At 45.7% G+C, this 20,825-nt stretch overlaps 2 protein-coding genes across 4 annotated transcripts; both read left to right on the top strand.

Annotated features, from left to right (window-relative positions):
* The first annotated feature begins 14 nt into the window (after window positions 1–14).
* LOC117418321 (uncharacterized) lies at window positions 15–2,958 on the top strand. Its single transcript, XM_034031248.2, has 3 exons — window positions 15–1,075; window positions 1,197–1,323; window positions 2,111–2,958. Exons 1-3 carry the CDS (start codon window positions 866–868, stop codon window positions 2,629–2,631), a joined length of 858 nt encoding a protein of 285 aa, XP_033887139.1. The 5' UTR covers window positions 15–865; the 3' UTR covers window positions 2,632–2,958.
* A 300-nt stretch (window positions 2,959–3,258) lies between these two features.
* clcn7 (chloride channel 7) lies at window positions 3,259–19,819 on the top strand. 3 transcript variants are annotated; one of them, XM_059035370.1, is made up of 25 exons: window positions 3,259–3,523; window positions 6,291–6,354; window positions 6,701–6,766; window positions 7,163–7,228; window positions 7,502–7,634; window positions 7,799–7,908; window positions 8,442–8,522; window positions 9,074–9,136; window positions 9,332–9,415; window positions 9,899–9,992; window positions 10,123–10,187; window positions 10,683–10,799; window positions 11,773–11,827; window positions 12,233–12,293; window positions 13,151–13,289; window positions 13,708–13,801; window positions 15,269–15,438; window positions 15,696–15,747; window positions 16,973–17,100; window positions 17,235–17,320; window positions 17,539–17,671; window positions 17,772–17,831; window positions 18,187–18,363; window positions 18,644–18,724; window positions 19,225–19,819. In XM_059035370.1, the coding sequence occupies exons 1-25, from the start codon at window positions 3,414–3,416 to the stop codon at window positions 19,309–19,311; spliced, it is 2,376 nt and encodes a 791-aa protein (XP_058891353.1). In that variant the 5' UTR covers window positions 3,259–3,413; the 3' UTR covers window positions 19,312–19,819. The 3 variants fall into 3 exon arrangements, with proteins under 3 accessions (XP_058891353.1, XP_033887425.2, XP_058891354.1); XM_034031534.3 differs by having other exon boundaries at window positions 3,260–3,527; window positions 6,292–6,354; XM_059035371.1 differs by lacking the exon at window positions 3,259–3,523 and adding an exon at window positions 5,668–6,135 and having other exon boundaries at window positions 6,292–6,354.
* Window positions 19,820–20,825: the final 1,006 nt, after the last annotated feature.

Here is a 20,825-nt window from a genome sequence, read left to right as displayed (position 1 = left end):
CCTGAATACAACCAGGTCTGGTCTGAGCAGCGGCAGAGGCTGTACTAGCAACAGATCTGCCTGCAATGGCCCAACCTCCCAGCAGGGGGCAGTGTGGTGCAGTGCTGCCCCAAGGCCAGACTGATCCCTCCACAGTCTGGGCCGATCTTCTTCTCTCGATCAGAACAGCACCAGCGCACTGCAGTCTACCTCGACCTTTAACCCTGAACTGAAACCTGATGTCACTCTCCAAATGGCCTTGAGGTGTCACATTTCCAAGTGACATGGATTAAGCAGCTGCACAGAGACTTTTATTGCCTGAGTTTTTTTTAAAGGAAGGTGACTCTGTCGGTGTCTGTGATCCATAAAGTCTGCTTTAACTATTGCACGGCTTTTAATTCCAGAATCTGGGCAATGTAATTTAGCCGTGACTGCCCATGTCCTGGTGTGTCAGCTGACACTGCTTTCAATCAAGCCCTGATCTTTTATTAACATGCCCTCCGCTTTCCAGTGACGCCTAGCTTAGGGACAGAAACGCTGTGCACTCGATTAGAACAACAGCTTTCATATTTGGACCTACAGCACATGTCATGCAGGCCTTGACAGCAAAATGAATTTGTTTTTCGTCTGTTGAAATCAATGCAGTTCAGCACTGATGGGTTTCCTTCTGCTATTGACAATCCATATCAATTAGTCACCTCTTGATTCAGGATTGCACTGGGAGTTGAGTGTCTGGACCAGCTGAGCTGCAAACCTTTATCAACAAATGAGCTCAGGTTGCATTCCAATGAGATTAGACTAGGAAGATCGGTTTACACCAGTGGAGCTCAAGAATGAGAGGAAAGAGCCAAATGCTATTCAGTGAAGTGATACTGAGACTCTTACCATGCACAGAGGCACCATACAAACCAGGACATGCTGCAGCCTTCTGCTGGTCTCTGCTCTTTCCTTGCTTGTGAACTCTGAGACCAGGCATCAGGATAAGCCAAAGCAGCCAGACCACAGCATCAAGGAGATACAGAAGCAGGTCAACACGGCCATCAGGACATTGCAGAGGAATGGCTTCTTTCCTTGGCCGAGGGAGCAAATTGATCAGGTACGGATTATATATATATATATACAGTATATATATATATGTATTTATTTGCTCAGCTTGAGGCCGCTGCTTGTTGAAAGGGCTTCGGTTTTAAACTGCCTTGCGGGCGTGTGCTTTGCAGATGGTGCCCAGGCTTCACCTCGGAGTGCTGGAGCTGTGGCTGGAGTTCAGGCGCTTCCAGAGGGAGAATCAACAGATGCGGAAGAGAATCAAGGGGCTGATGGCTCAAGATGCGACGTGCTGCCAAGGTACTCATGCTGGGCTAGCTCAGGGGTGAGAGGTATACTGTGGGGAAAATGCTTGGAAGTATGTCTCTTACAAACGAAGCATGCCTGCGAAATTTTTACAGTCCTGGTAGACAGCTGTGTGATGTATTCAGCATTGCGCATGAGTGAATTAAGCCTACACATGTGAGGATTAAGGATGCATGTCTCTTAATCAAAGTCTTATCTAATGTAGCACTTCTTAAATTAGTCTTAGATTCCTTTGCAGCAACCCTTTGCAGAGGCTCTGTGAATGCATGTTGTATCTGAGGACACGTCTGTGATTCTCTACAGCTCAGCTGCAGGATTCATTAGGGGTTTTATTAGGGGGGGGTGCAGACAGCATCTCAGGGGGTTACTGAAACAACTCCTCCGCACTTTTCCACTAGTTGATGACTCACATGTACTGAGCGGAGAATGAACAGCATCCCTGTGCTGTTGAAATTCCATACAGAACAGGGTAGATATACACTCTTGGGAAACAGACACGCATCATGAAGCAATGAGGTTATACTAAGAGCCTACGTGTCCTGCAATCTGGACAGTGGATCCAGAGCAGTTAGCTGGTAGTTAGCTGCAAAGATGAATCAGTGTGAAAGTGGCATGATACCAGCGCGTCTGTGCCTGGAAAGTCAAGGCCCATGTGTCTGTATATTCAGGGAATGGCAGTTAACTTCTGATGAGTGCAACTGGTTATTTTATGATTCAAACAGAGTTTATATCCCACTCTACACAATAACAGTTTCTTTTTTTTTAATTGCATTTCTTTAAGGTTTAGTTTTGGAAATATCAAACTTTAAAAACGAGGTGCTTCAGAAAACCCAGACACTTGAGGGTGAAGTGGTCGTTCTGCAGGGGAAGGTGGGTGACTTGGAGGAAACAGAGGAAACTGACAGAACTGTGGAAAATACTGAATCCAATGAGACCACAGACATGCCAGCGCTACCAGCAGTTACCCCTACCAGCCAACCAGAGATGGTGTATACAAGTGTGGACCAATCAGGAGACACACACGTTACTTCTGTCCAATCAGAAGGCGGGATCAACAATGCCAGTGACCCTTTAGAGGTGGGTGTTGGTTTATCTGAACCAGAAATGAAATCCTGTCACTCAGAGGTTTCAGCCAATCGTAACTCCCTTGACAAGCTCCGCCTGCGTGTCTCTGACCTCACGCAGCTCTTGAATGGACACACTGACCTCCTGGCAGAGTTATACGAGAGACTGTCAGCACTGGAGGGACATGAGCTGGACCAGCGGCCTTCTGAGTATGAAGGGAGTGGAGACCACCAATAAATGCAACAGCTACCAGGAAATAAGGCTCCTATTGCACAGAAGTTTCACTCATGCCAGACTTTACTATGAGTTTGATTAGCCCTAGTGTACAGGTGCAAAGCTCAGATGTGTCTGATTTAAACATAATAAAAGCCAGGTATGGATCAAACTGCTATGCAACGGGAGTCTTATTTCCATCCCTGTTAGTTATTACTGTATACATTATGTCTTACCAGAAATAAACAACAGCACTATATGTTTCCATATACTTTTTTCATTCCTAACATTGTGTTTATTCTGCAACTGAGTTCTGTATTCTAATGATTTTAAAAAATAAATATTATTGTAACACAGGTACCGCAATGTGTCTGTCATAACTGTATTTTGGAAATAATGTAACATTGTCAAACCGTACTTGCAAAAAATGACAAACTGCTTCTACTGCACAGGCTAAGGTCTTCCAATCTTATCAAGCAATGCTCCCATCAGTTATGTCGCCATTTCATATTATTATTATTATTATTATTGTTATTATTATTATTATTATTATTACACCGTAGTGGCCACTGGTTTTGGAATATGCAGCAGTTCGAACTACATTTCCCAGCATGCTCTTGCTCCAAGCACTTTGGTCGCCGCAGGCTTTCCGTAGTCAGCTTTTGCTCCATACGGCAGTCACGCGATTCCCTGTGCTGTGTGAGTCTGTCTGTTGAACACACAGAACAGTGGTCGCTGTTACAGCGGCGAGCCTGGAACTGTCAACCAAAAACCAGAGCCGAACCGGATCTCTACTCCTCCACAACATGGCTAACGTCACCAAGAAAGTGTCGTGGTCCAGCCGGGACGAGGGAACCGGGGAGAGCACTCCGCTTCTTAACGGGGCTGGCAAAGACTCTGCACGGTACTCATCACAACAGGTAAAGATACGAGGAAGCATCAACAACGCAGTGTCGAGGTGAGGGACCGGTTTCACTAGAGAGGGGGGTGCTTGCTCTCTCCGAGCAGATATTATCACAGCTGTACATCACTCGTGACAACATGGCAACCGGTGGCACAGGCGTTTGTTGCAGTATAGCGAAAACTGAAATCTAATCGTATGAGAAACAAGAATACGCTTTGCTTACATTCGTTGTGCAATTATTGCGCGAAATCTGATTATATCAGCGCGCTGCTGTTGTTGTTATTATTAATAATATTTTGTGTTGCAGTGTATTCATTTATAATAATGTACAGATAGCTAACTGCGTGCACAAGCATTTCGCAGCTAAACTAACGACACGCCCCCTTTAGTTTAAGTGATTGTTTCATGTTAACCAGGCACTCCAATCCATGTCCTGGTGTCAGACATTCACTGTAGTGCTTGAATTTTCATTTAATACAGAAAGCTGTGGGGTCGGGGAAACACATCCTGTACATAGCTTCACCTTTGTGGGTCACTTTGAATACATTGTGCTATCACCTCGGTCAATTGTGCCAGCGATGCTGACGACCCCCCAGTTCATCCCACAGCTGCTCCGCAGGTTTCCTTGAAGACACATCTCGTACAGTGCAGATTCCAGTCACTACAGAACACTGCAGAGTGCTTGTAGGCATCCACAAAGAGGAATCTTTTGACTGGAAACCCACGATTTCAACTCAACAAAAAGGAAGATCAGCTTTGCCAGCCTGCCTGTTCCTGAAAGAGATTAGGCACGATGGGCAGGGGCTCTGCTGATTCTGTCTGATTGTCTGATTCTGTCTGATTCTGATTCTGATTCTGTCTGATTCTGATTCTGTCTGATTCTGATTCTGATTCTGTCTGATTCTGATTCTGATTCTGATTCTGTCTGATTCTGATTCTGTCTGATTCTGATTCTGATTCTGTCTGATTCTGATTCTGTCTGGTTCTGTCTGATTCTGATTCTGATTCTGATTCTGGCCCCTTCCATGTCCCATGTGTTACAGCAACTTTAACGAGTCTGGAACCCACGCCTTGCGAGTTTTTAAAAATTTTTTAATCAAGAAAATTTTCCTTCTGGAAGCTTTTGGCTATACAACTTTAAAAATATGTGTTCCACCAAGTTTTCAGCCTCTGTTCCAGTGCAGGAGGGTGAGCTCCAGACTAACACACAGGAATGGAATGGGCCCTCTGTATTAGTATTATACACTGTTGGCTGTATTAGTGACCGGGGGTAAAGAGACTGCACTCTCTCCCATCCCCACGGAGAACAAGCAGGGAGTCTCTGTGTCTCGTCTACAGCTTGGTGTTTTTAAATGTGCCCTGGATTCCTGTAGTCTAGGAGCTGCAGCCCACAGTGTGCCAACTGTCTGTGCAATCGCTGTATATCCATCTCCTGCAGCAGCCACAGGGCCACAAGACTGAGCTGCTGTCCAGTAGCTGGTGACTGGCTTCCTGCTATTCAGTCAACACTGCCCTGGTTTTGAACCCACAAGACCCAGTCCTGGTCCACACTCGGCCCATACCACTCAAATACTAAACCTCCCAGCATGGAGGCATTGCTTTAGAAATGAATGATTTATTCCTAGTAGTATGCATTGCTGGTAAGCAACTGACGTAGGAAAATGTGAGCGAAGGGTGTAGTAACTCGGAGCCAGCGGTGCTGGGGTTAATGCATCACGCATGGGATGCTATTCATTCATTACAAAGAGGGAGACTCACACCCATGATCACATGACTAGGGATGTCACACGGACATTAGCAAGCTTAAGGAATTCACAAAAATAACAAAGTTTTCCAATTTGTCAGAAGGCGCAGCGGTCTGGACGTCTTGGATCCATATAGGAGGACTGTGATTGCCCTGTTCAAGGGTATAATGGTTGAAACCGAGACAGCTTTGTACAGCAGAATAGCTTGCTGGGTTTATTACAGTATGTGTAACAGCTGTCTTGTCATGCCATTGGCATATAACAAGGGTCACTGACCCTGGAGAGTGTACTGAATGGAATGCTTCTACTTACTAAAAAAATATAGAAACCACTTTATGCATCACAGTGTAGAAGTTTTATACACGCATGCAAACACACTAGAAAACTTGGATAGCCTTCATGGAAAATGTTCAGCACTGTGCATGTGCTGCAAGCCAAGGGGGTTCTGTATTGTGCCAGTGAACCCCGACTGGCAGACAGCGGGTTCTGTATTGTGCCAGTGAACCCCGACTGGCAGACAGCGGGTTCTGTATTGTGCCAGTGGACCCCGACTGGCAGACAGCGGGTTCTGTATTGTGCCAGTGAACCCCGACTGGCAGACAGCGGGTTCTGATCAGGGCAGGGGGGTGTTGTCTCATGAAACAGAAACGTACTCTATTGTAATGTGGGGTTGCATTCCGGGTAAACAGGTTCCCCGTGTTTTTAAGTCTAATCAGTGGGAAAGAATGACAATTATTTCTTGGCCGGTGTAACAGGGCGGAGGCTGGGCACCAACAGGCAGCGCATCGAAAAATGATTTAAAATGACATTTAAAAATCAGAGCCCTGTACTTTTTAAAAAATGTTGTTTTGTTTGTTGCTGTGCCACAGATGTAGGCAGGTAATTGTTGTATTTTTCTTTTTGGACTTTAACTCAGAGTTACAAATAGTATAAACAAACTGCATGTATTTAATTTTTTTAATTTCTATTTTAGTTGAATGTATTTATTTATGTATTTATTTGTTTGTGCGTTTGCTGATTTGTGTTTCTTGTCAGTGTTTGAATTCCAGTATTTTGGGGAGGCTGAGTGCCGTGGATCTTGATGACCAGAGCAGTGAGGTAAGTCAGAGTTGACGCCAGGGTTATACTTGTCTGTTTCATTGTGCTTTACATTCCAAACACGTATTTAACCCTTGAGGACCAGCCTGATCTCAGAGCCGTATCTCGACACGTGCCGCCTGAAACCCCAGTGGAACCTCACGGGATTCCTGGGTCCCAGTCTGAGTTCGTGTAGAAATAGGTGGAGCTGTGTGGGGTACAAACATGCTCGTATGCTTTGGTATTTTACTGTTTCGACTGTTGTTTCTCTGTGATGCGTCCCCTTTCTCTGATTGTGTCCTGCTGATACTTGTAATAAACATCAAGGTTTTTGATGTCTCTTGTTTGTGTTTATCTCTTTGTGCAGGACACAGAAACAAGTTGTCTGAAGGAAATCCCACACAGTGAAAAACTCCTTTCCTCAAAATACGAGGTAAAAAATCAGATAAATACAGTGGAATCTTTTCTTTGTTTGTTTTTGTAGTTACCTAATTTGCATCTACAGCTAACCAGACATAAATAAAATCTAATGATAATGCAGGCTGGAATGGGGACAACAGGGTTGGAAATAAGACTCCTATTGCGGAGCGGTTTCCCCCATTCCAGGTTTTCAAATGAGCTTGATTAGCCTCAGAGTATCGGTAACAAGCTCAGGTGTGTCTTGAACTCCTAGTGAAACCAGGACTGGATCAATGCTATGCAATGGGGGTCTATAATGGGGTCCGCATGGCATCACACAGAGGGAACTCTGTGGTTAAGAAGCACTGATATTTCAATCTGCTGCTCTTTAGACCCGTTGAAAGTAAACGAGTGAATGATTGTGTTTCAGAGCCTGGATTATGACAACAGTGAGAACCAGCTGTTTCTGGAGGAGGAGAGGCGGATGAGCTCCTTGGTGAGGGAATCAGAGGGGTATTACACTGTCTACATGTTCAAGTAACGTTTCCCCCGAAGGTCACAGCGCCACCTGCTGGAATGAATCTTTAACGGCAGTGTTGACGCTTTTTTACATTCCCGGTGATGTAATTGAAAACCTATAGAGACTGTTGACCATTAAAAATAAAATCAGTACATAGTGTATCGGTTTGAAAAAGCCCATCCTAATAAAACAGAGGCCCATCTCTTCTCTGTAGTCCGTGCTCATTCCAAGGGGTTTTGTCTTGAGCAGGAGTTTCGCATGCTGGAGATCAGCCGTTGGGTGGTGTGTGCTCTCATTGGGATCCTCACTGGCCTCGTCGCCTGCTTCATCGACATCGCGGTGGAGCAGCTGGCTGGGGTCAAATACATTGTAGTCAAACACAGTATCCTTTGCAAGCTTCTGCAGGGTCTTGTTCATCGATAAGCTTGCGTGTTTTTCTCTTTGTCATATCTATTTTTACAAACACGATTGCTTGACATGTCCTGTGTTGTGTGCTAGAGCACCTCACTGAATGAATGCAGTGTTCCTTTAACTAACTCCACCAAGGTATTGATACCTTCACGGAAGTTGGCGGGCTGTCCATCTCGCTCATACTGTGGGCTGCTCTCAATGCAGCGATCGTCGTGGTCGGCGCCGTCATGGTTGCCTTCTTCGAGGTAAGGCTGAGCTTTCTATGTTTACGTGGCTTTCTTTACTTACCCGTCATCTAGCAAAATGTTCACTGTCCTTGAGCTTCTTGAAAACCGCCAGTATGGATGTAATATGCAATGGAGCCTAGTCTTTCCAGGTTTTTAATACAAGCTTGAATAGCCATAGTGTATAGGTAACAAGCTCAGGTGTGAATCGTCTTAAACCCTCAATGAAACCAGGAGTGGATCAAACTGCTATGCAACGGGAGTCTTATTTCCATCCCTGCACTGATGACTTGGCACTGTACGACCCAGGGATATATTATTCCATTATTGCTGCATGGCAAGTTTACTGCAACACACTGTGCTGTCATTTCCCCAGCAGTTGCCTCTTCCATGCTCTTGTGTGCGTGTTACCCTGCCCGGGTGTCATTTAAATGAGATTACCCCTGTGCGTGATCTGATTTAGGGCTTGAAGAGAGTTTTCTGAAGCTCAGCATGTTGTTATCTGCGAGCAGTTGGCAGTTGTTCTTTGCTAACCCAAATACTTCCTTTCACAGCCGGTAGCTGCAGGAAGTGGCATCCCCCAGATCAAGTGCTACCTCAATGGAGTGAAGATTCCCCACGTGGTTCGGCTGAAGGTGAGTCCTTACTAATGCTACATGAGTAGCAGACTGAGGCTTCAGGTCAATGACAATGGCTTGTGTGCTGCGTTCGTAACTCTAATCTCGACACAGCTCTTTAGCTTCATCTAACAGGGACACTGCTGGTAGAATGGTGCTCTTCATTACATCAGCTTGCTTAGCTCTTTCCCCTGGTTCTCTTGTATTAAAACATTTATACGCAAGCTTTTGAGAACAGGCGCTGTGTTTATCATGTGTTCAGCTGCATGAAAGGAAGATAGAGCCTTTTCGTCTTTTAAATCAAAATCTTACAAACTAGACATTTTGAAGAACCAAAGTTCAGGGTAGAACAGTCTCATATTTCTGTTAATTTCCTACAGAAAAGTAAGTGCCTTGCTGAGTGATGGCCGTAGCGCAAATGTCATGTTTTAAAATGCCACGGAAATGAGCTTGACGTTTAAGTAAGCTGTTTTAAAAGAAGTTTCTCAAGACGCCTGTGCGTGTTGGGGGAAAAAAAAAATCGCTTCTAGATATTGTAACTTAACTGTTGTCATAATTTTGTTTTCCAGACCCTCGTTATCAAAGTGTTTGGAGTGATCAGCTCTGTAGCTGGAGGCCTTGCAGTGGGAAAGGTGAACACATTTTAGTACCACGTGTGAAAATGCTTTCCGTGGTCACAGCCTGTGATGTGTCCACACCAAAAACCCTCTACCCTCCCCAAACCTTACCGTCAGCTACAAAATTAAGAAAGATCCCGGTGGATAAACTCCTGGGTAAAAAGTCCAGGAGCTTAGTCTTTAAAAATGCCTGGTGTTTGTGTGTTGTAGGAAGGGCCGATGATCCACTCTGGAGCGGTTATAGCAGCTGGCGTTTCCCAGGGCAGATCCACGTCTTTAAAGAGAGATTTTAAGGTTTGTTAATGTCTGTGTGTGTTTATATAGAACGCTGTATTACTGTGTAGGTCATCGTACCCTCTTCTCTAGCCTGACTGCCGTGCTGTGCTCTGTGTTTATATAGAACGCTGTATTACTGTGTAGGTCATCGTACCCTCTTCTCTAGCCTGACTGCCGTGCTGTGCTCTGTGTTTATATAAAACGTTGTATTACTGTGTAGGTCATCGTACCCTCTTCTCTAGCCTGACTGCCGTGCTGTGCTCTGTGTTTATATAGAACGCTGTATTACTGTGTAGGTCATCGTACCCTCTTCTCTAGCCTGACTGCCGTGCTGTGCTCTGTGTATATATAGAACGCTGTATTACTGTGTAGGTCATCGTACCCTCTTCTTTAGCCTGACTGCCGTGCTGTGCTCTGTGTTTATATAAAACGCTGTATTACTGTATAGGTCATCGTACCCTCTTCTCTAGCCTGACTGCCGTGCTGTGCTTTGTGTTTCAGATCTTCGAGTACTTCCGCAGAGACACAGAGAAGAGGGATTTTGTGTCGGCAGGAGCAGCTGCCGGAGTGTCAGCTGCATTCGGGGCCCCAGTCGGTAAGGAGCCAGAATCTGTACATCGTAGCGGCACCGCTATAGAAGATGCTGTGCACGGCATGTTGAGTGTGGATTCGCCAGCATGATACCATCACATTGCGTCTAACGGGTTTGTTTTTGGGCTGTTCAGGTGGGGTGCTCTTCAGTTTGGAGGAAGGGGCTTCATTCTGGAACCAGATGTTGACGTGGAGAATTGTAAGTAACCAGTAGAGCCCAGTTTAGTGCTTGTCCTCTGTACCGACTTCAATCCCAGAATCTTTTGATATGTGTGTGTTTTTTTTTTAATAGTAAGGGTGTAACGCGGTCCAGCGGTTCTGGAGGCCTGGCTTAGACTCCAGCTTATGTCAGTGGTGAGTCTCCAGTGGCGTTAGCACACGTTTTATCCCAAAACGGCAGCGCACTTCGTCACGATTTATAGCATGGTTTAAGAGAGACTCGGGGTGGAACGGCAGGGGTGTTCCGTTCAGGGATGCAGGATTGAAACTCTGTAGCCAGCATCACATTCCCTCACGTTGAACCAGGCCGTGTCCACAGACCCAGGGGTGTCCAGGAATGAAGCACTGCATTGGGTGATCGGCTCCTCGGGGCCCCATCAGTACCTGAACTCCGAGATGAAGAAACGGGTTCTGCATGGTGCAGTGCATCGCTCTGTGTTCCAGAGGGTTAATGCAAACTCTCCTTTCTGTTCAGTTTTTTGCATCCATGGTGTCCACGTTCACCCTGAACTTCTTCTTGGGTATCTACCACGGCAAGGTGGGAGACCTGTCGAACCCGGGTCTCATCAACTTCGGGAGGTTCGAGACCGAGGTGAGCAAGCGAGCCTGTGTTAATGTGGTCTGGAAGACATAGCTTTGTACACTGAATAATCCAGGCTTGAATGTTGATTGAAGCCTTCAAATTGACACACACCAGGAAAGCCTTGTTCTGTTGTACCTGTAACTATGTGCGCTGACTGTAAGGCAGAGAATGCTTTTTGTTTTGTTAAGGCTAGCACCAGTGCAGCACATGGCTTTAAACTTTAACCCATCCCTTCCATTGATTATTTATTGGGCGTGAAGGAAGTGCTTAGTCAGCAGGAATGTTTCCTTTTTTTTTCGAAGATAAAAGAGGCTTCTTTGAAAATCAGTGGGATTGTTGAAATGCGTCTTCTCTGGTTCCTCTTCCCCGGACAGCTGTGTGTTTTTATCACAGTGCCCCACAGCAGTGCAGGTCCTCTCGGAGTCTGAGCTGCTCCCCTGGTGGCATATTGACAATGGTTCAACGTTTAATAAAATATGATATCCCTAGATCAGAGTAGAGGGGGATATTCGTTTCCATTGACATTGTGGATTTACAACACTTACATGCACATGTCTGAATAGCCCTTAATAAATATACTGTAAACCAGTAAACCTGAAGTGTTCTTTACAAGAGCTCAAGCTGCCCCAGAGCAGCTCCAGACTGGCTGGTCTGCCACTGGTGCTTCTGGTTGTAACTCTGTAGCTTTCTTGGCTTCTAGGGACCCTTGTTGTGTGATGTGTTATTCTCCAACTCCGATTTCCAGTAGATCTCTTTTAGCTCTGCGTTGATGTGCACAGCTGGGTTTCATCAATCGAGGCAGAAACCGACAGTAATGATTCTGGTAGTGCAGCGATGGTAACCTGCACAGTCATTTTGCAGTTTTTATTCCATTCTTTTCCCCATGCATTTCCCACAGTTTACAATGTGCGCTTTTCTTTATCTTTTGTAGCACATGGAGTATTGTGTAGATTGTATACTGAGTGTCTGTGTTCATTTGCAGGCCATGGAGTACAACATATATGAAATTCCTCTCTTCATATTCATGGGGGTAATGGGTAAGTGTTTTTTCTTATCGTTTTGAAATCTTTAGGTCATTTAAATAAGGAAAAGGAAACGAAAATGTGTGCGGAGATTAAAATAAGACTCCTATTGCATAGCAGTTTTACCCATTCCAGGTTTTAATACAAGCTTGATTAGCCACATTATATAGGTAACAAGCTCAGGTGTGTCTTATTGAACTCCAGGAGTAAAACCAGGAATGGATCAAACTGCAATGCAATGGGAGTGTTATTTTCATCTATTTATTTCCATCTCTGGCGTGCACCACTCAGGGCCAATTCTAACACAAAAGCTGCTGTTTTAGTCAGAGAAAGGCTGTGCTGTTATCTTGCTCGGTCGTTCAGTGTAAGCGACTCACAAGGTTTATTTGCATGAGCGCTCTCTCTTGCTTTGTTCTCCAGGCGGCGTTCTCGGCGCAATCTTTAACACCTTGAACTACTGGCTGACGATCTTCAGAATCAGGTAAGCTGAGCTGAGCCAGCAGAAATAGAAAAGGTAATGTGGACTCGACAAGTGAATAGAAGGTCTCTAATCCGGTAGAGCGCTGTGTGTGCGTGCGTGCATGCGTGCGTGCGCGTGTGGTGCTTTAAAGACAGTACTTCACGGATGTGTCTCGTCAAAGAGAAATCCAAGAAAAGGAGAGAATCACTGAACTGTGCTTCCTTGCCGAATTCACTTCTGTAACTTGTGGGCCCCCTAATTCTTGGGTAACGCTTATGAGAGTCTGAGGACCTGCAGCAATTTTTCATTTCCTTTCACCAAGAACAAAAAGAAAAAGGGAGGAGAACATTTATTTTTGTTCTTTTATCTTTGTTCTTCTGTTTTATAAGACTGAGCTGGCAGCTGCAGAGGAAATAGCAAAACCAGCTTTAAATAACCGTAATGTTTCCATGCCTCTGGAGGTCGGGGTTAGAAACAGCTGCCAGGCTGTTAACATCAACTCGGTCCTCGTTCCCTGCTCTGTGTGGTTTCGTATCCCTGGGAGCTTGCTGCTCCAGACCTCAGCAGTCCCAGGACGTGCCGGTTGACGATTGACAACAGCTTGCATGGAAACCTCAAAACGAGCTGTTAGTTCAGCTGTTTTAAAAATGTGTTTATTTGGGGAGGTTTCTGTCGCCTTTGTTTCACACATATGGGTGGTCTGAAAAAAACACTAAAAGAATATCTGCCAGGCTTGCTAACCCTTCACAGCAGGCTTACTACGAGATTGCTGAGTTCCGGCGCCCTCTTGTATCCACAGCTAACTGTTTATAAGCATGGTCGGGTGTAGAAGCAGCTCCAGCTGTCCTGGTCACCCCTGTGTCTGTGTCCCTCCCCAGGTATATTCACCGGCCCTGCCTGCAGGTGACGGAGGCTGTGCTGGTAGCGGCTGTGACAGCCACCGTTTCCTTTGCCATGATTTACTTCTCCGATGACTGCCAGCCTCTGGGGGAGAACCAAGCAGAGTATCCCTTGCAGGTGAGCGCTCGCCTGCATCCTGCTGCCTTCAAGCAATAGCCTCCGAGGTGGAACGCTGATACGAAGTCTTCGCTCTAGTGCGCAGTTTGCACCACAAGGGAAATGTTACTGTTAAATTCCACCAAACGCTGATAATAAAGGTTCTAAGTCGCGTAACAGGAATCAACCAATCACGGTTAAGGATTTTCCAAAACTCCAGTATCTTGTTGCATGGGTGTCATTCCTTGCAGAGAACATACAACCTCATTCTGAAGTAAAGAAAACAACACTTGCTTGTACTTTCTAGTTTTATTTTATGTAAATGTCAGTTCAAGATTAGCATTTCGATTCACTGCATGTATTTATTTTTTCTTACCCAGTCCCTGACAGGGTAAACGTTGCTTTTGCAAGGCCTCATTTATCACATATTGTTCTTCAGCTGTTCTGCTCGGACGGGGAGTACAACTCGATGGCCACAGCTTTCTTCAACACACCAGAGAAGAGTGTTCGAAGCCTGTTTCACGACCCTCCAGGTTAGTCACTTAAGACAGCGTTGCATTCAACTCCATGAACAAACTGGAACAATCATTCTGTAATGCATCAGCTACCTTTTTCTGTCAGAGGAAGTTGTGGTCTGGTCTTCAGACAGCTAATATTAATAACTGGTCCCTCTTGACACCTCGGAGCTCATATTTTCCGTCTGTGAGTGCGAGTCATGAAACTCTTTATCTCACACAGTGATGACATGATGACCATAAAGAAAGCTATGAAAACTATCAGGAGATTATGAAAACTATCAGGAGATTGTCGTCTGGATCCTTGAATGCAAGCAGGAATGGAAATAAGACTCCTATTGCATTGCAGTTTCACCCATTCCAGGTTTTACTACAAGCTTAGTAAAGCTAGGAATGGATCATACTGCTGTGCGGTAGAAGTTATTTTAATCCCTGATATAAGTGTCTTCAACAGTAGATTCATGTGTCGGATGCGGTGATAATCTCTTAATCTTGCATTATAGTGCGCTGACAGGCACTCATCAAAAGATATCAAGATTTTGATTAAAACTTTTCCTTTACAAAAGTTTTTTTTTTTTTTTCCCTGCACGGAAGGCACAGACAGTACGTACAGAAAGACAAGGTGCATTACAAGACCTGCACTTGAAGGTTTTACAGGAAAGAGACCATTTCAATCATTTTCACTCAGCTGTAGCTTGTTACCTCCAGTCTCGGTGTCAGACACTCACCCTCACAGTTTCTGCTCATTAAGAGCGTGTGTGTGTGTGAGGTGTCGAGGAGGGAGGACAGCAGCTGTTGTTTCATTCAGACAGGCCAGGCTCCACCCCGAGTGCCTGTCCTCCACAGTCCTGAGCAGTTTGATGACTTTAGCAGGTCTGCAGGAAGGAGCTTCACAGCGGAGGGGCCTCCTCTCTGACCTCGCTACCTGAGCGTCTCAATCAGCAGCCAGACGCAGAGCAGGGTGCCGAGTTGGCCGTGAGATCCACTGCGTCCGACACTTCACACCCTCCCTCATTCTGTACAAAGCTGAGCAAAATAAACAAATAAATAAAAGGGAAAGAAAACATCACCTGAGAATGTAACATTCCCAACATAGGAGGAAAGGAAAGAACTGAGAGCTGCAGTCTCTGGATTAGACTGCCCTCTCGTGGAGCACAGTGGTAATTTTCTCTCTTTTTATACAGTGTGTTACTTATTTCAGTATGAATACCCCATTAGTAACCCTGCCTTGTGGCTCAACAGGGCACTCTTTTGTTCGAAGCAGTAAAGTACAAGGGTCTATAAGATTATTTCCACGTGTATATATAATCCATCTCTTGTGGTTCCAGTTTCTCTCATTCTAAGGTCCTCCTTTGCATCCAGATCCATATTGTAATCAATGTGATCACCATCTTTGAACATCATAATCTGTTGCCTTTTTTCTCGTGATGCTGAAGCGCATCCTGAAGACTCGGGCTGTTTAAAGGTGTTGATTGTGTGTTCCAGGCTCCTACAACCCCCAGACCCTGGGCATCTTCACACTCAGCTATTTCCTACTGGCCTTCTGGACCTACGGACTGACCGTGTCTGCAGGAGTGTTCATCCCCTCTCTTCTGATCGGAGCAGCCTGGGGCAGGCTCTTCGGGATCTTCCTGGCCTCCATGACAAACGGATCTGTGAGTGTGGAGAAGGGCAGGGGGCAGGGGGCAGGGGGAGAGTAATAGCAATCAAGCAGGACGCATGTTGTTGTATTTCTGTTTCTGCTATCCTTTTTATTAAATGTGTACCACATCACCAGAGATAATTGCTGTTTGTTACACTAAAACATCCACAAACCGAATCTTGCGAATGTGTTTTTTGTTACTATTTTGTTTGTTTAATATTGAATAGTTGTTGTCTTTCTCCCTCTTTTTGATTTGTCGGTGTGTCTCAGATTTGGGCTGATCCTGGGAAGTACGCATTGATAGGAGCTGCTGCTCAGCTTGGTGGGTCGTCTCTTTACTTCATGTATTCATTCATGCCTTCGCACTGACACGCACGCACACACACACTGACACGCACGCACACGCACACTGACACGCACACGCACACTGACACACGCACGCACACACTGACACGCACGCACACATGCACGCACACACTGACACACACGCACACACACACACGCACGCACGCACACACTGACACACACACATACTGACACCCACACACACTGACACGCACACACATGCACGCATGCACGCACACACTGACGCACACACGCGCGCACACACACACTGACACACACTGACACACACACGCACGCACGCACACACTGACGCACACACACACTGACACTGACACACACACACTGACACACACACACACACGCACACTGACACACACACAAATGCATGAGAAACCATGTGTTTAAAGTAAGCAGCAGTTCTGTTGTATCACAGAGACAGGAAACTGAAGGATGATCATTGCACAGAGGACTGGATTGCATTGAGTTATACAACCTCATCAGAACCTCCTTTGATTTGTACTCAACACTTTGGACAATGAGAACATGAGAAAATGTATAAACGAGTGGAGGCCCATCAGTCCCCCCTGTCTCCACTTAATTTTCAAAAACCTTTCCTTGATGGTCTCTCCAGGAGCTGATGTGTTAAGCAGCCCTGTGCTCTGCGTGCTGAGTGCTTCCTGTCTGCTAACCCGGGGATGTTGGAAAGGAAGCAATTCTGGTTTGAACACTTTGCTTTGCTTTCCAGATCCCCTGTGGCCTCACATCTGCAGCCCCTCGTGCACAGATCTCACACACCGGGCTGACACACTCTGCTGCCGTGCAGTGCAGCACAACATTATAGCGGTTTGCTTTATGATGTATAATAGAGTTGCTTCAAGGCCTGCACTTAGTAGAATTATTTCCTTCAATTAGAGTTTGTTTTGCGCAGATTTGAAATGCCAATTTTAAATGTTGTTGAATTGTAAATTTGATCTTTTCTAAACGTGCTCCTTGGGTCCCGTCTTCCAGAGTTCCAGAGTTCAGTCTTTATTCGCGTGATTGATAGTAAGTTCATGTGTAGGATTGTCTCTTTTGCTTCACGGTCGCCCCCCTTGCCCCCCACTTGCCTAACGATAAGAGACACGCGACATACTAACTGGTAGTATTGAAAGGGATCTCTGAATAACGCTGGGCTCGATTCGTCTCTCTGGTTTTCTCTGCAGGTGGGATCGTTCGAATGACCCTCAGTCTGACTGTCATCATGGTGGAAGCGACAGGAAACGTCACCTACGGCCTCCCCATCATGCTGGTGCTGATGACGGCGAAAATAGTCGGCGATTACTTTGTGGAGGTGAGAGCTGAGCACTGGAGCCTTGATGAGAGGGCGTTACCGCCTGGGTACTGCTGTCTGCAGGAGCCTGGCGTTCCTTTCTCTGTACTGCGCTCCCCTCGGCTTAACACGCTGTGTGTCTCTGTGTGTTCCAGGGCTTGTATGACATCCACATTAAACTGCAGAGTGTCCCGTTCCTGCATTGGGAAGCCCCAGCCACCTCCCACGCTCTCACTGCCCGGTAAGAACCACAGGAAAGTAGCAGCAGCCGGCATCCGAAACCCTTTCCCACTTTGAGCAGTGTGCAGTTCTCTTCCCTAGACCCGTGTGCAGGTCCACGCTGACACTGTGGCTCCCCCAATCTGTGGTACAGTTCAGCAGCACCCTACCTGCAGGGCTCCAGTGTGGGGCTTGTGTTTTTGATTGGGTCTGTTTCCTTTGCTTGTTTTGTGTTTGCAGGGAGGTGATGAGCTCTCCAGTGACGTGTTTCAGCAGGTTAGAGAAAGTGGGGAACATCGTGGACGTTCTCAGTAACGCAGCGATGAATAACAACGGCTTCCCGGTGGTGAGCGAGTTCAGTGCCAGTGATGAGGTGGGTTTACTGGGACACGCTCAGCTACATGCAGGTTCGACAGCCGTTTCAGAAGAATGTCTCATCATCTTTTCTTTTTTTTTTTTTTTTTATATTTCAGCCTGGAAGACTCTGTGGTTTAGTTTTGCGATCACAACTGATTGTTCTTCTGAAGCACAAGGTAACAAAATCAATACGCTTTCTATGATGAGAGCGGAATCTCTTACACAATGCCTGTCAGCTGCATGTACAGTAATAGCTGCATGCGTTATTTAAATACGTACAGTGTATTCTGGTTTGCTTTTTGGGTAGCACGTCTTGTTTGCTGCTACCTCATGCTGTATACAGTATTCTGTGAGTCTGTATCATCAGCTCTGCGAATCCGTCCCTGCGTTCCCTGGAGAGTGCTGTGCTGTGCTGTGCTGTGCTGTGCTGTGCTGTGCTGTGCTGTGCTGTGCTGTGCTGTGCTGTGCTGTGCGTTGCGTCGTCGGCTCAGCAGTTTGTTGTTTTCTTACGCCGCCTCTCTCTCCTCCCAGGTGTTTGTGGAGAGGGCCCACTCCAGCCTCATTCAGAGGAAGCTGCAGATGAAGGATTTCCGGGACGCCTACCCTCGCTTCCCCCCGATCCAGTCCATCCACGTGTCCCAGGACGAGCGCGAGTGCATGATGGACCTGAGCGAGTTCATGAACCCCACGCCCTACACCGTGCCCCAGGTACAGCACTGCAGCTCTGTCTCCACCCAGTGCTGGCTCCAGTGTGTTCATTATACCGGTGTGCACTAGCACTCCAGACAGCGTCATGTCGTGGGAGATTAAATTAATCTGAAGCAGAATGATGAGAAGGGACTTGTGATAATGTGTTGCACACGGACGTTAAGATGTCGCTGCATCCAAAAAGCTTTTACAGACCAACTCGCTTACACCTCACTGACATGTGCAGAAAATGTCTTTCATGCTTGTGAGAGTGAACGCTTCCCTTTCCCTGTCGCTACAGGAGACCTCCCTGCCCCGAGTGTTCAAACTCTTCCGAGCTCTGGGGTTAAGGCACCTGGTAGTGGTGGATGAGGAAAACAGGGTGAGTAGAGCAGTGAAGAGGCTGGCCAGCTCTGTGTGTGTGTGTGTGTGTGTGAGTGTGTGTGTGTGTGTGTGTGTGTTTGCAAGTCTCGGTCTCTGTCTATGTGTCTCGATGTCTGTCTGTCTGTGTGTGGGTCTGGATTTTTAAGATTTAATTAATCTAATGCTTGTCCAAAACCAGATAAAAATGAATGTCCAGCACAGTTCTTGCTGTGGAAAATCTAGATGACTGTGGATAAAATCATTCTGTTTTTTGTTTTATTTTGTTTTTTTACATTACATCATATAGCACAAAGCACATAGAGACTGAATGTTATCATTGCCATCAGTATATATTACATTTTTATCTTTGTGATGGAGTAACAATGACACAGCCCTCTGAATCTGTGTACTCATTGGTTCATGAGAAGCTGTCTTTGTGACTGCAAGGGGACAGCGAGGCTGTTCTGTCAGTCCTTTAGTCTTGCACCATGAAGCAGCTGTTTCTCTTCTTACCTGCAGGTCGTGGGGCTTGTGACAAGGAAAGACCTGGCCAGGTATCACCTTGGCAAACACGGTCTGGAGGAGATGCAGATCTCACAGACGTGAGGCCTGGGGCATGCTGTCGACATGCAGAGAGAGAGAGAGAGAGAGAGAGAGAGAGAGAGAGAGAGAGACTGAGACTGAGACTGCCCGGCTGCGGGCTGGGAAGAGACTGGCTTCTGCACTCGCATGGAGCTCCAGGGCTAGTGGGGAGGGTTCTTCCAGTTAGGAAATGTTAGAATGCCTTACAAATGCCTAACCCCATCATCCTTAAAAATGTGTGTTTTTACTTTTAAAAATAATATTAGGACTTTTGAGTTTTCCCTTTTTATGATGACGCTAAATCTGTTTTTCCGTTGTATTTTGCACAATAAGCTAGGTTTATTAATTGTGATTTTAAAACTTTGATTGATCAAGGACCTTGCCTTTCTGATCTGGTAGTCTGAAAAGGCACTGGGTTAATTCCTACTGAAAGAATTTAAACAGAACCTATACTACCAGGAGGCAAATTACAACGAGCCGAACAATGCTGCTTATAACTAAAGCATTAATAAAGTTTACAGGTCGCACTGCACGTTGTCCAATACTGTCCTTCTTCTAAAATGCATTCTGATGTGATTTGATACCCGAACCCTCTTTTCATTTTTATTTGGGTAGGGGGTGGTTTTCTGTGGTTCTGTGGCTTTGGGTACATTTTCTATAGTACACTGCTGTAAACTTGCATGGGTTCAGCTGTTAGAGGAGCAATGCACTTTAGTACTGAATAGGTGACTCAGGTCATAAACATGAACATGGCGACAGATCGACGCAGAAAAGGAATCGCCAGCACACTGAAGATCTGTAAGAAACGCTCTCTAGAAATCTGAGTCCTTGTTACAATCGTGTTTTATTTTACAAAACAGTGCATTACTGAGCTCTGGATACCAGCGGCCCCTTTCGTGGTTAGATTTTAAGTTTTTCCAAACAAACATGAACCCCCTTTTTTATTGAAATGAACTACGCACTCTCTCTGCACTATGATTCAGTTATCCCCTTGTGTGGTCTGAGTGCAGATCTGGGAACAGGTCCCCAACACTCCAGTAGCCATGACAACCCACTTGGTGTTATTGCATTGATGTGAGGTTGGATTTGTGTGCATCGTATGCATGCTCTTCAGTTTGTGCGCCATGCTGTATGTTGCATTGTATTTTTGTGGCGTTACAGTGTTTTAGCGGACCGTGGACACCAAAGTGATATCAATATAATGCTGGAACTGCATATAGAACCTTGTTAATAATAATTCATCTGGTTATGAGATTGCATTTGGGTTGTATTGAACTTCACAGCTTTCTTTGTGCTCTTGCAGATTGTTGTGTGTCAATTTATATTCTTCCTTTTTTTTACTAGACTAAATTTAAAAATTGTTACTGGATTTTATACCTCGATTATGTGGGGAGTTGTTTTTGTGCACCAATAAAACTACTGATTATTAGAAATAAATGTGTCTGTTGGATTTAACCAGAGCTATTACATTGAAAACGCTTACATAAATAAAACATGCATTCGCTGTTTAGAGACGTTACGAGAACCTAGCGCACATT

The sequence above is a fragment of the Acipenser ruthenus genome, chromosome 13 (assembly GCF_902713425.1).
Source record: "Acipenser ruthenus chromosome 13, fAciRut3.2 maternal haplotype, whole genome shotgun sequence".
Lineage (NCBI taxonomy): Eukaryota > Metazoa > Chordata > Actinopteri > Acipenseriformes > Acipenseridae > Acipenser > Acipenser ruthenus.
This window is presented reverse-complemented; position numbering and strand designations above follow the sequence as displayed.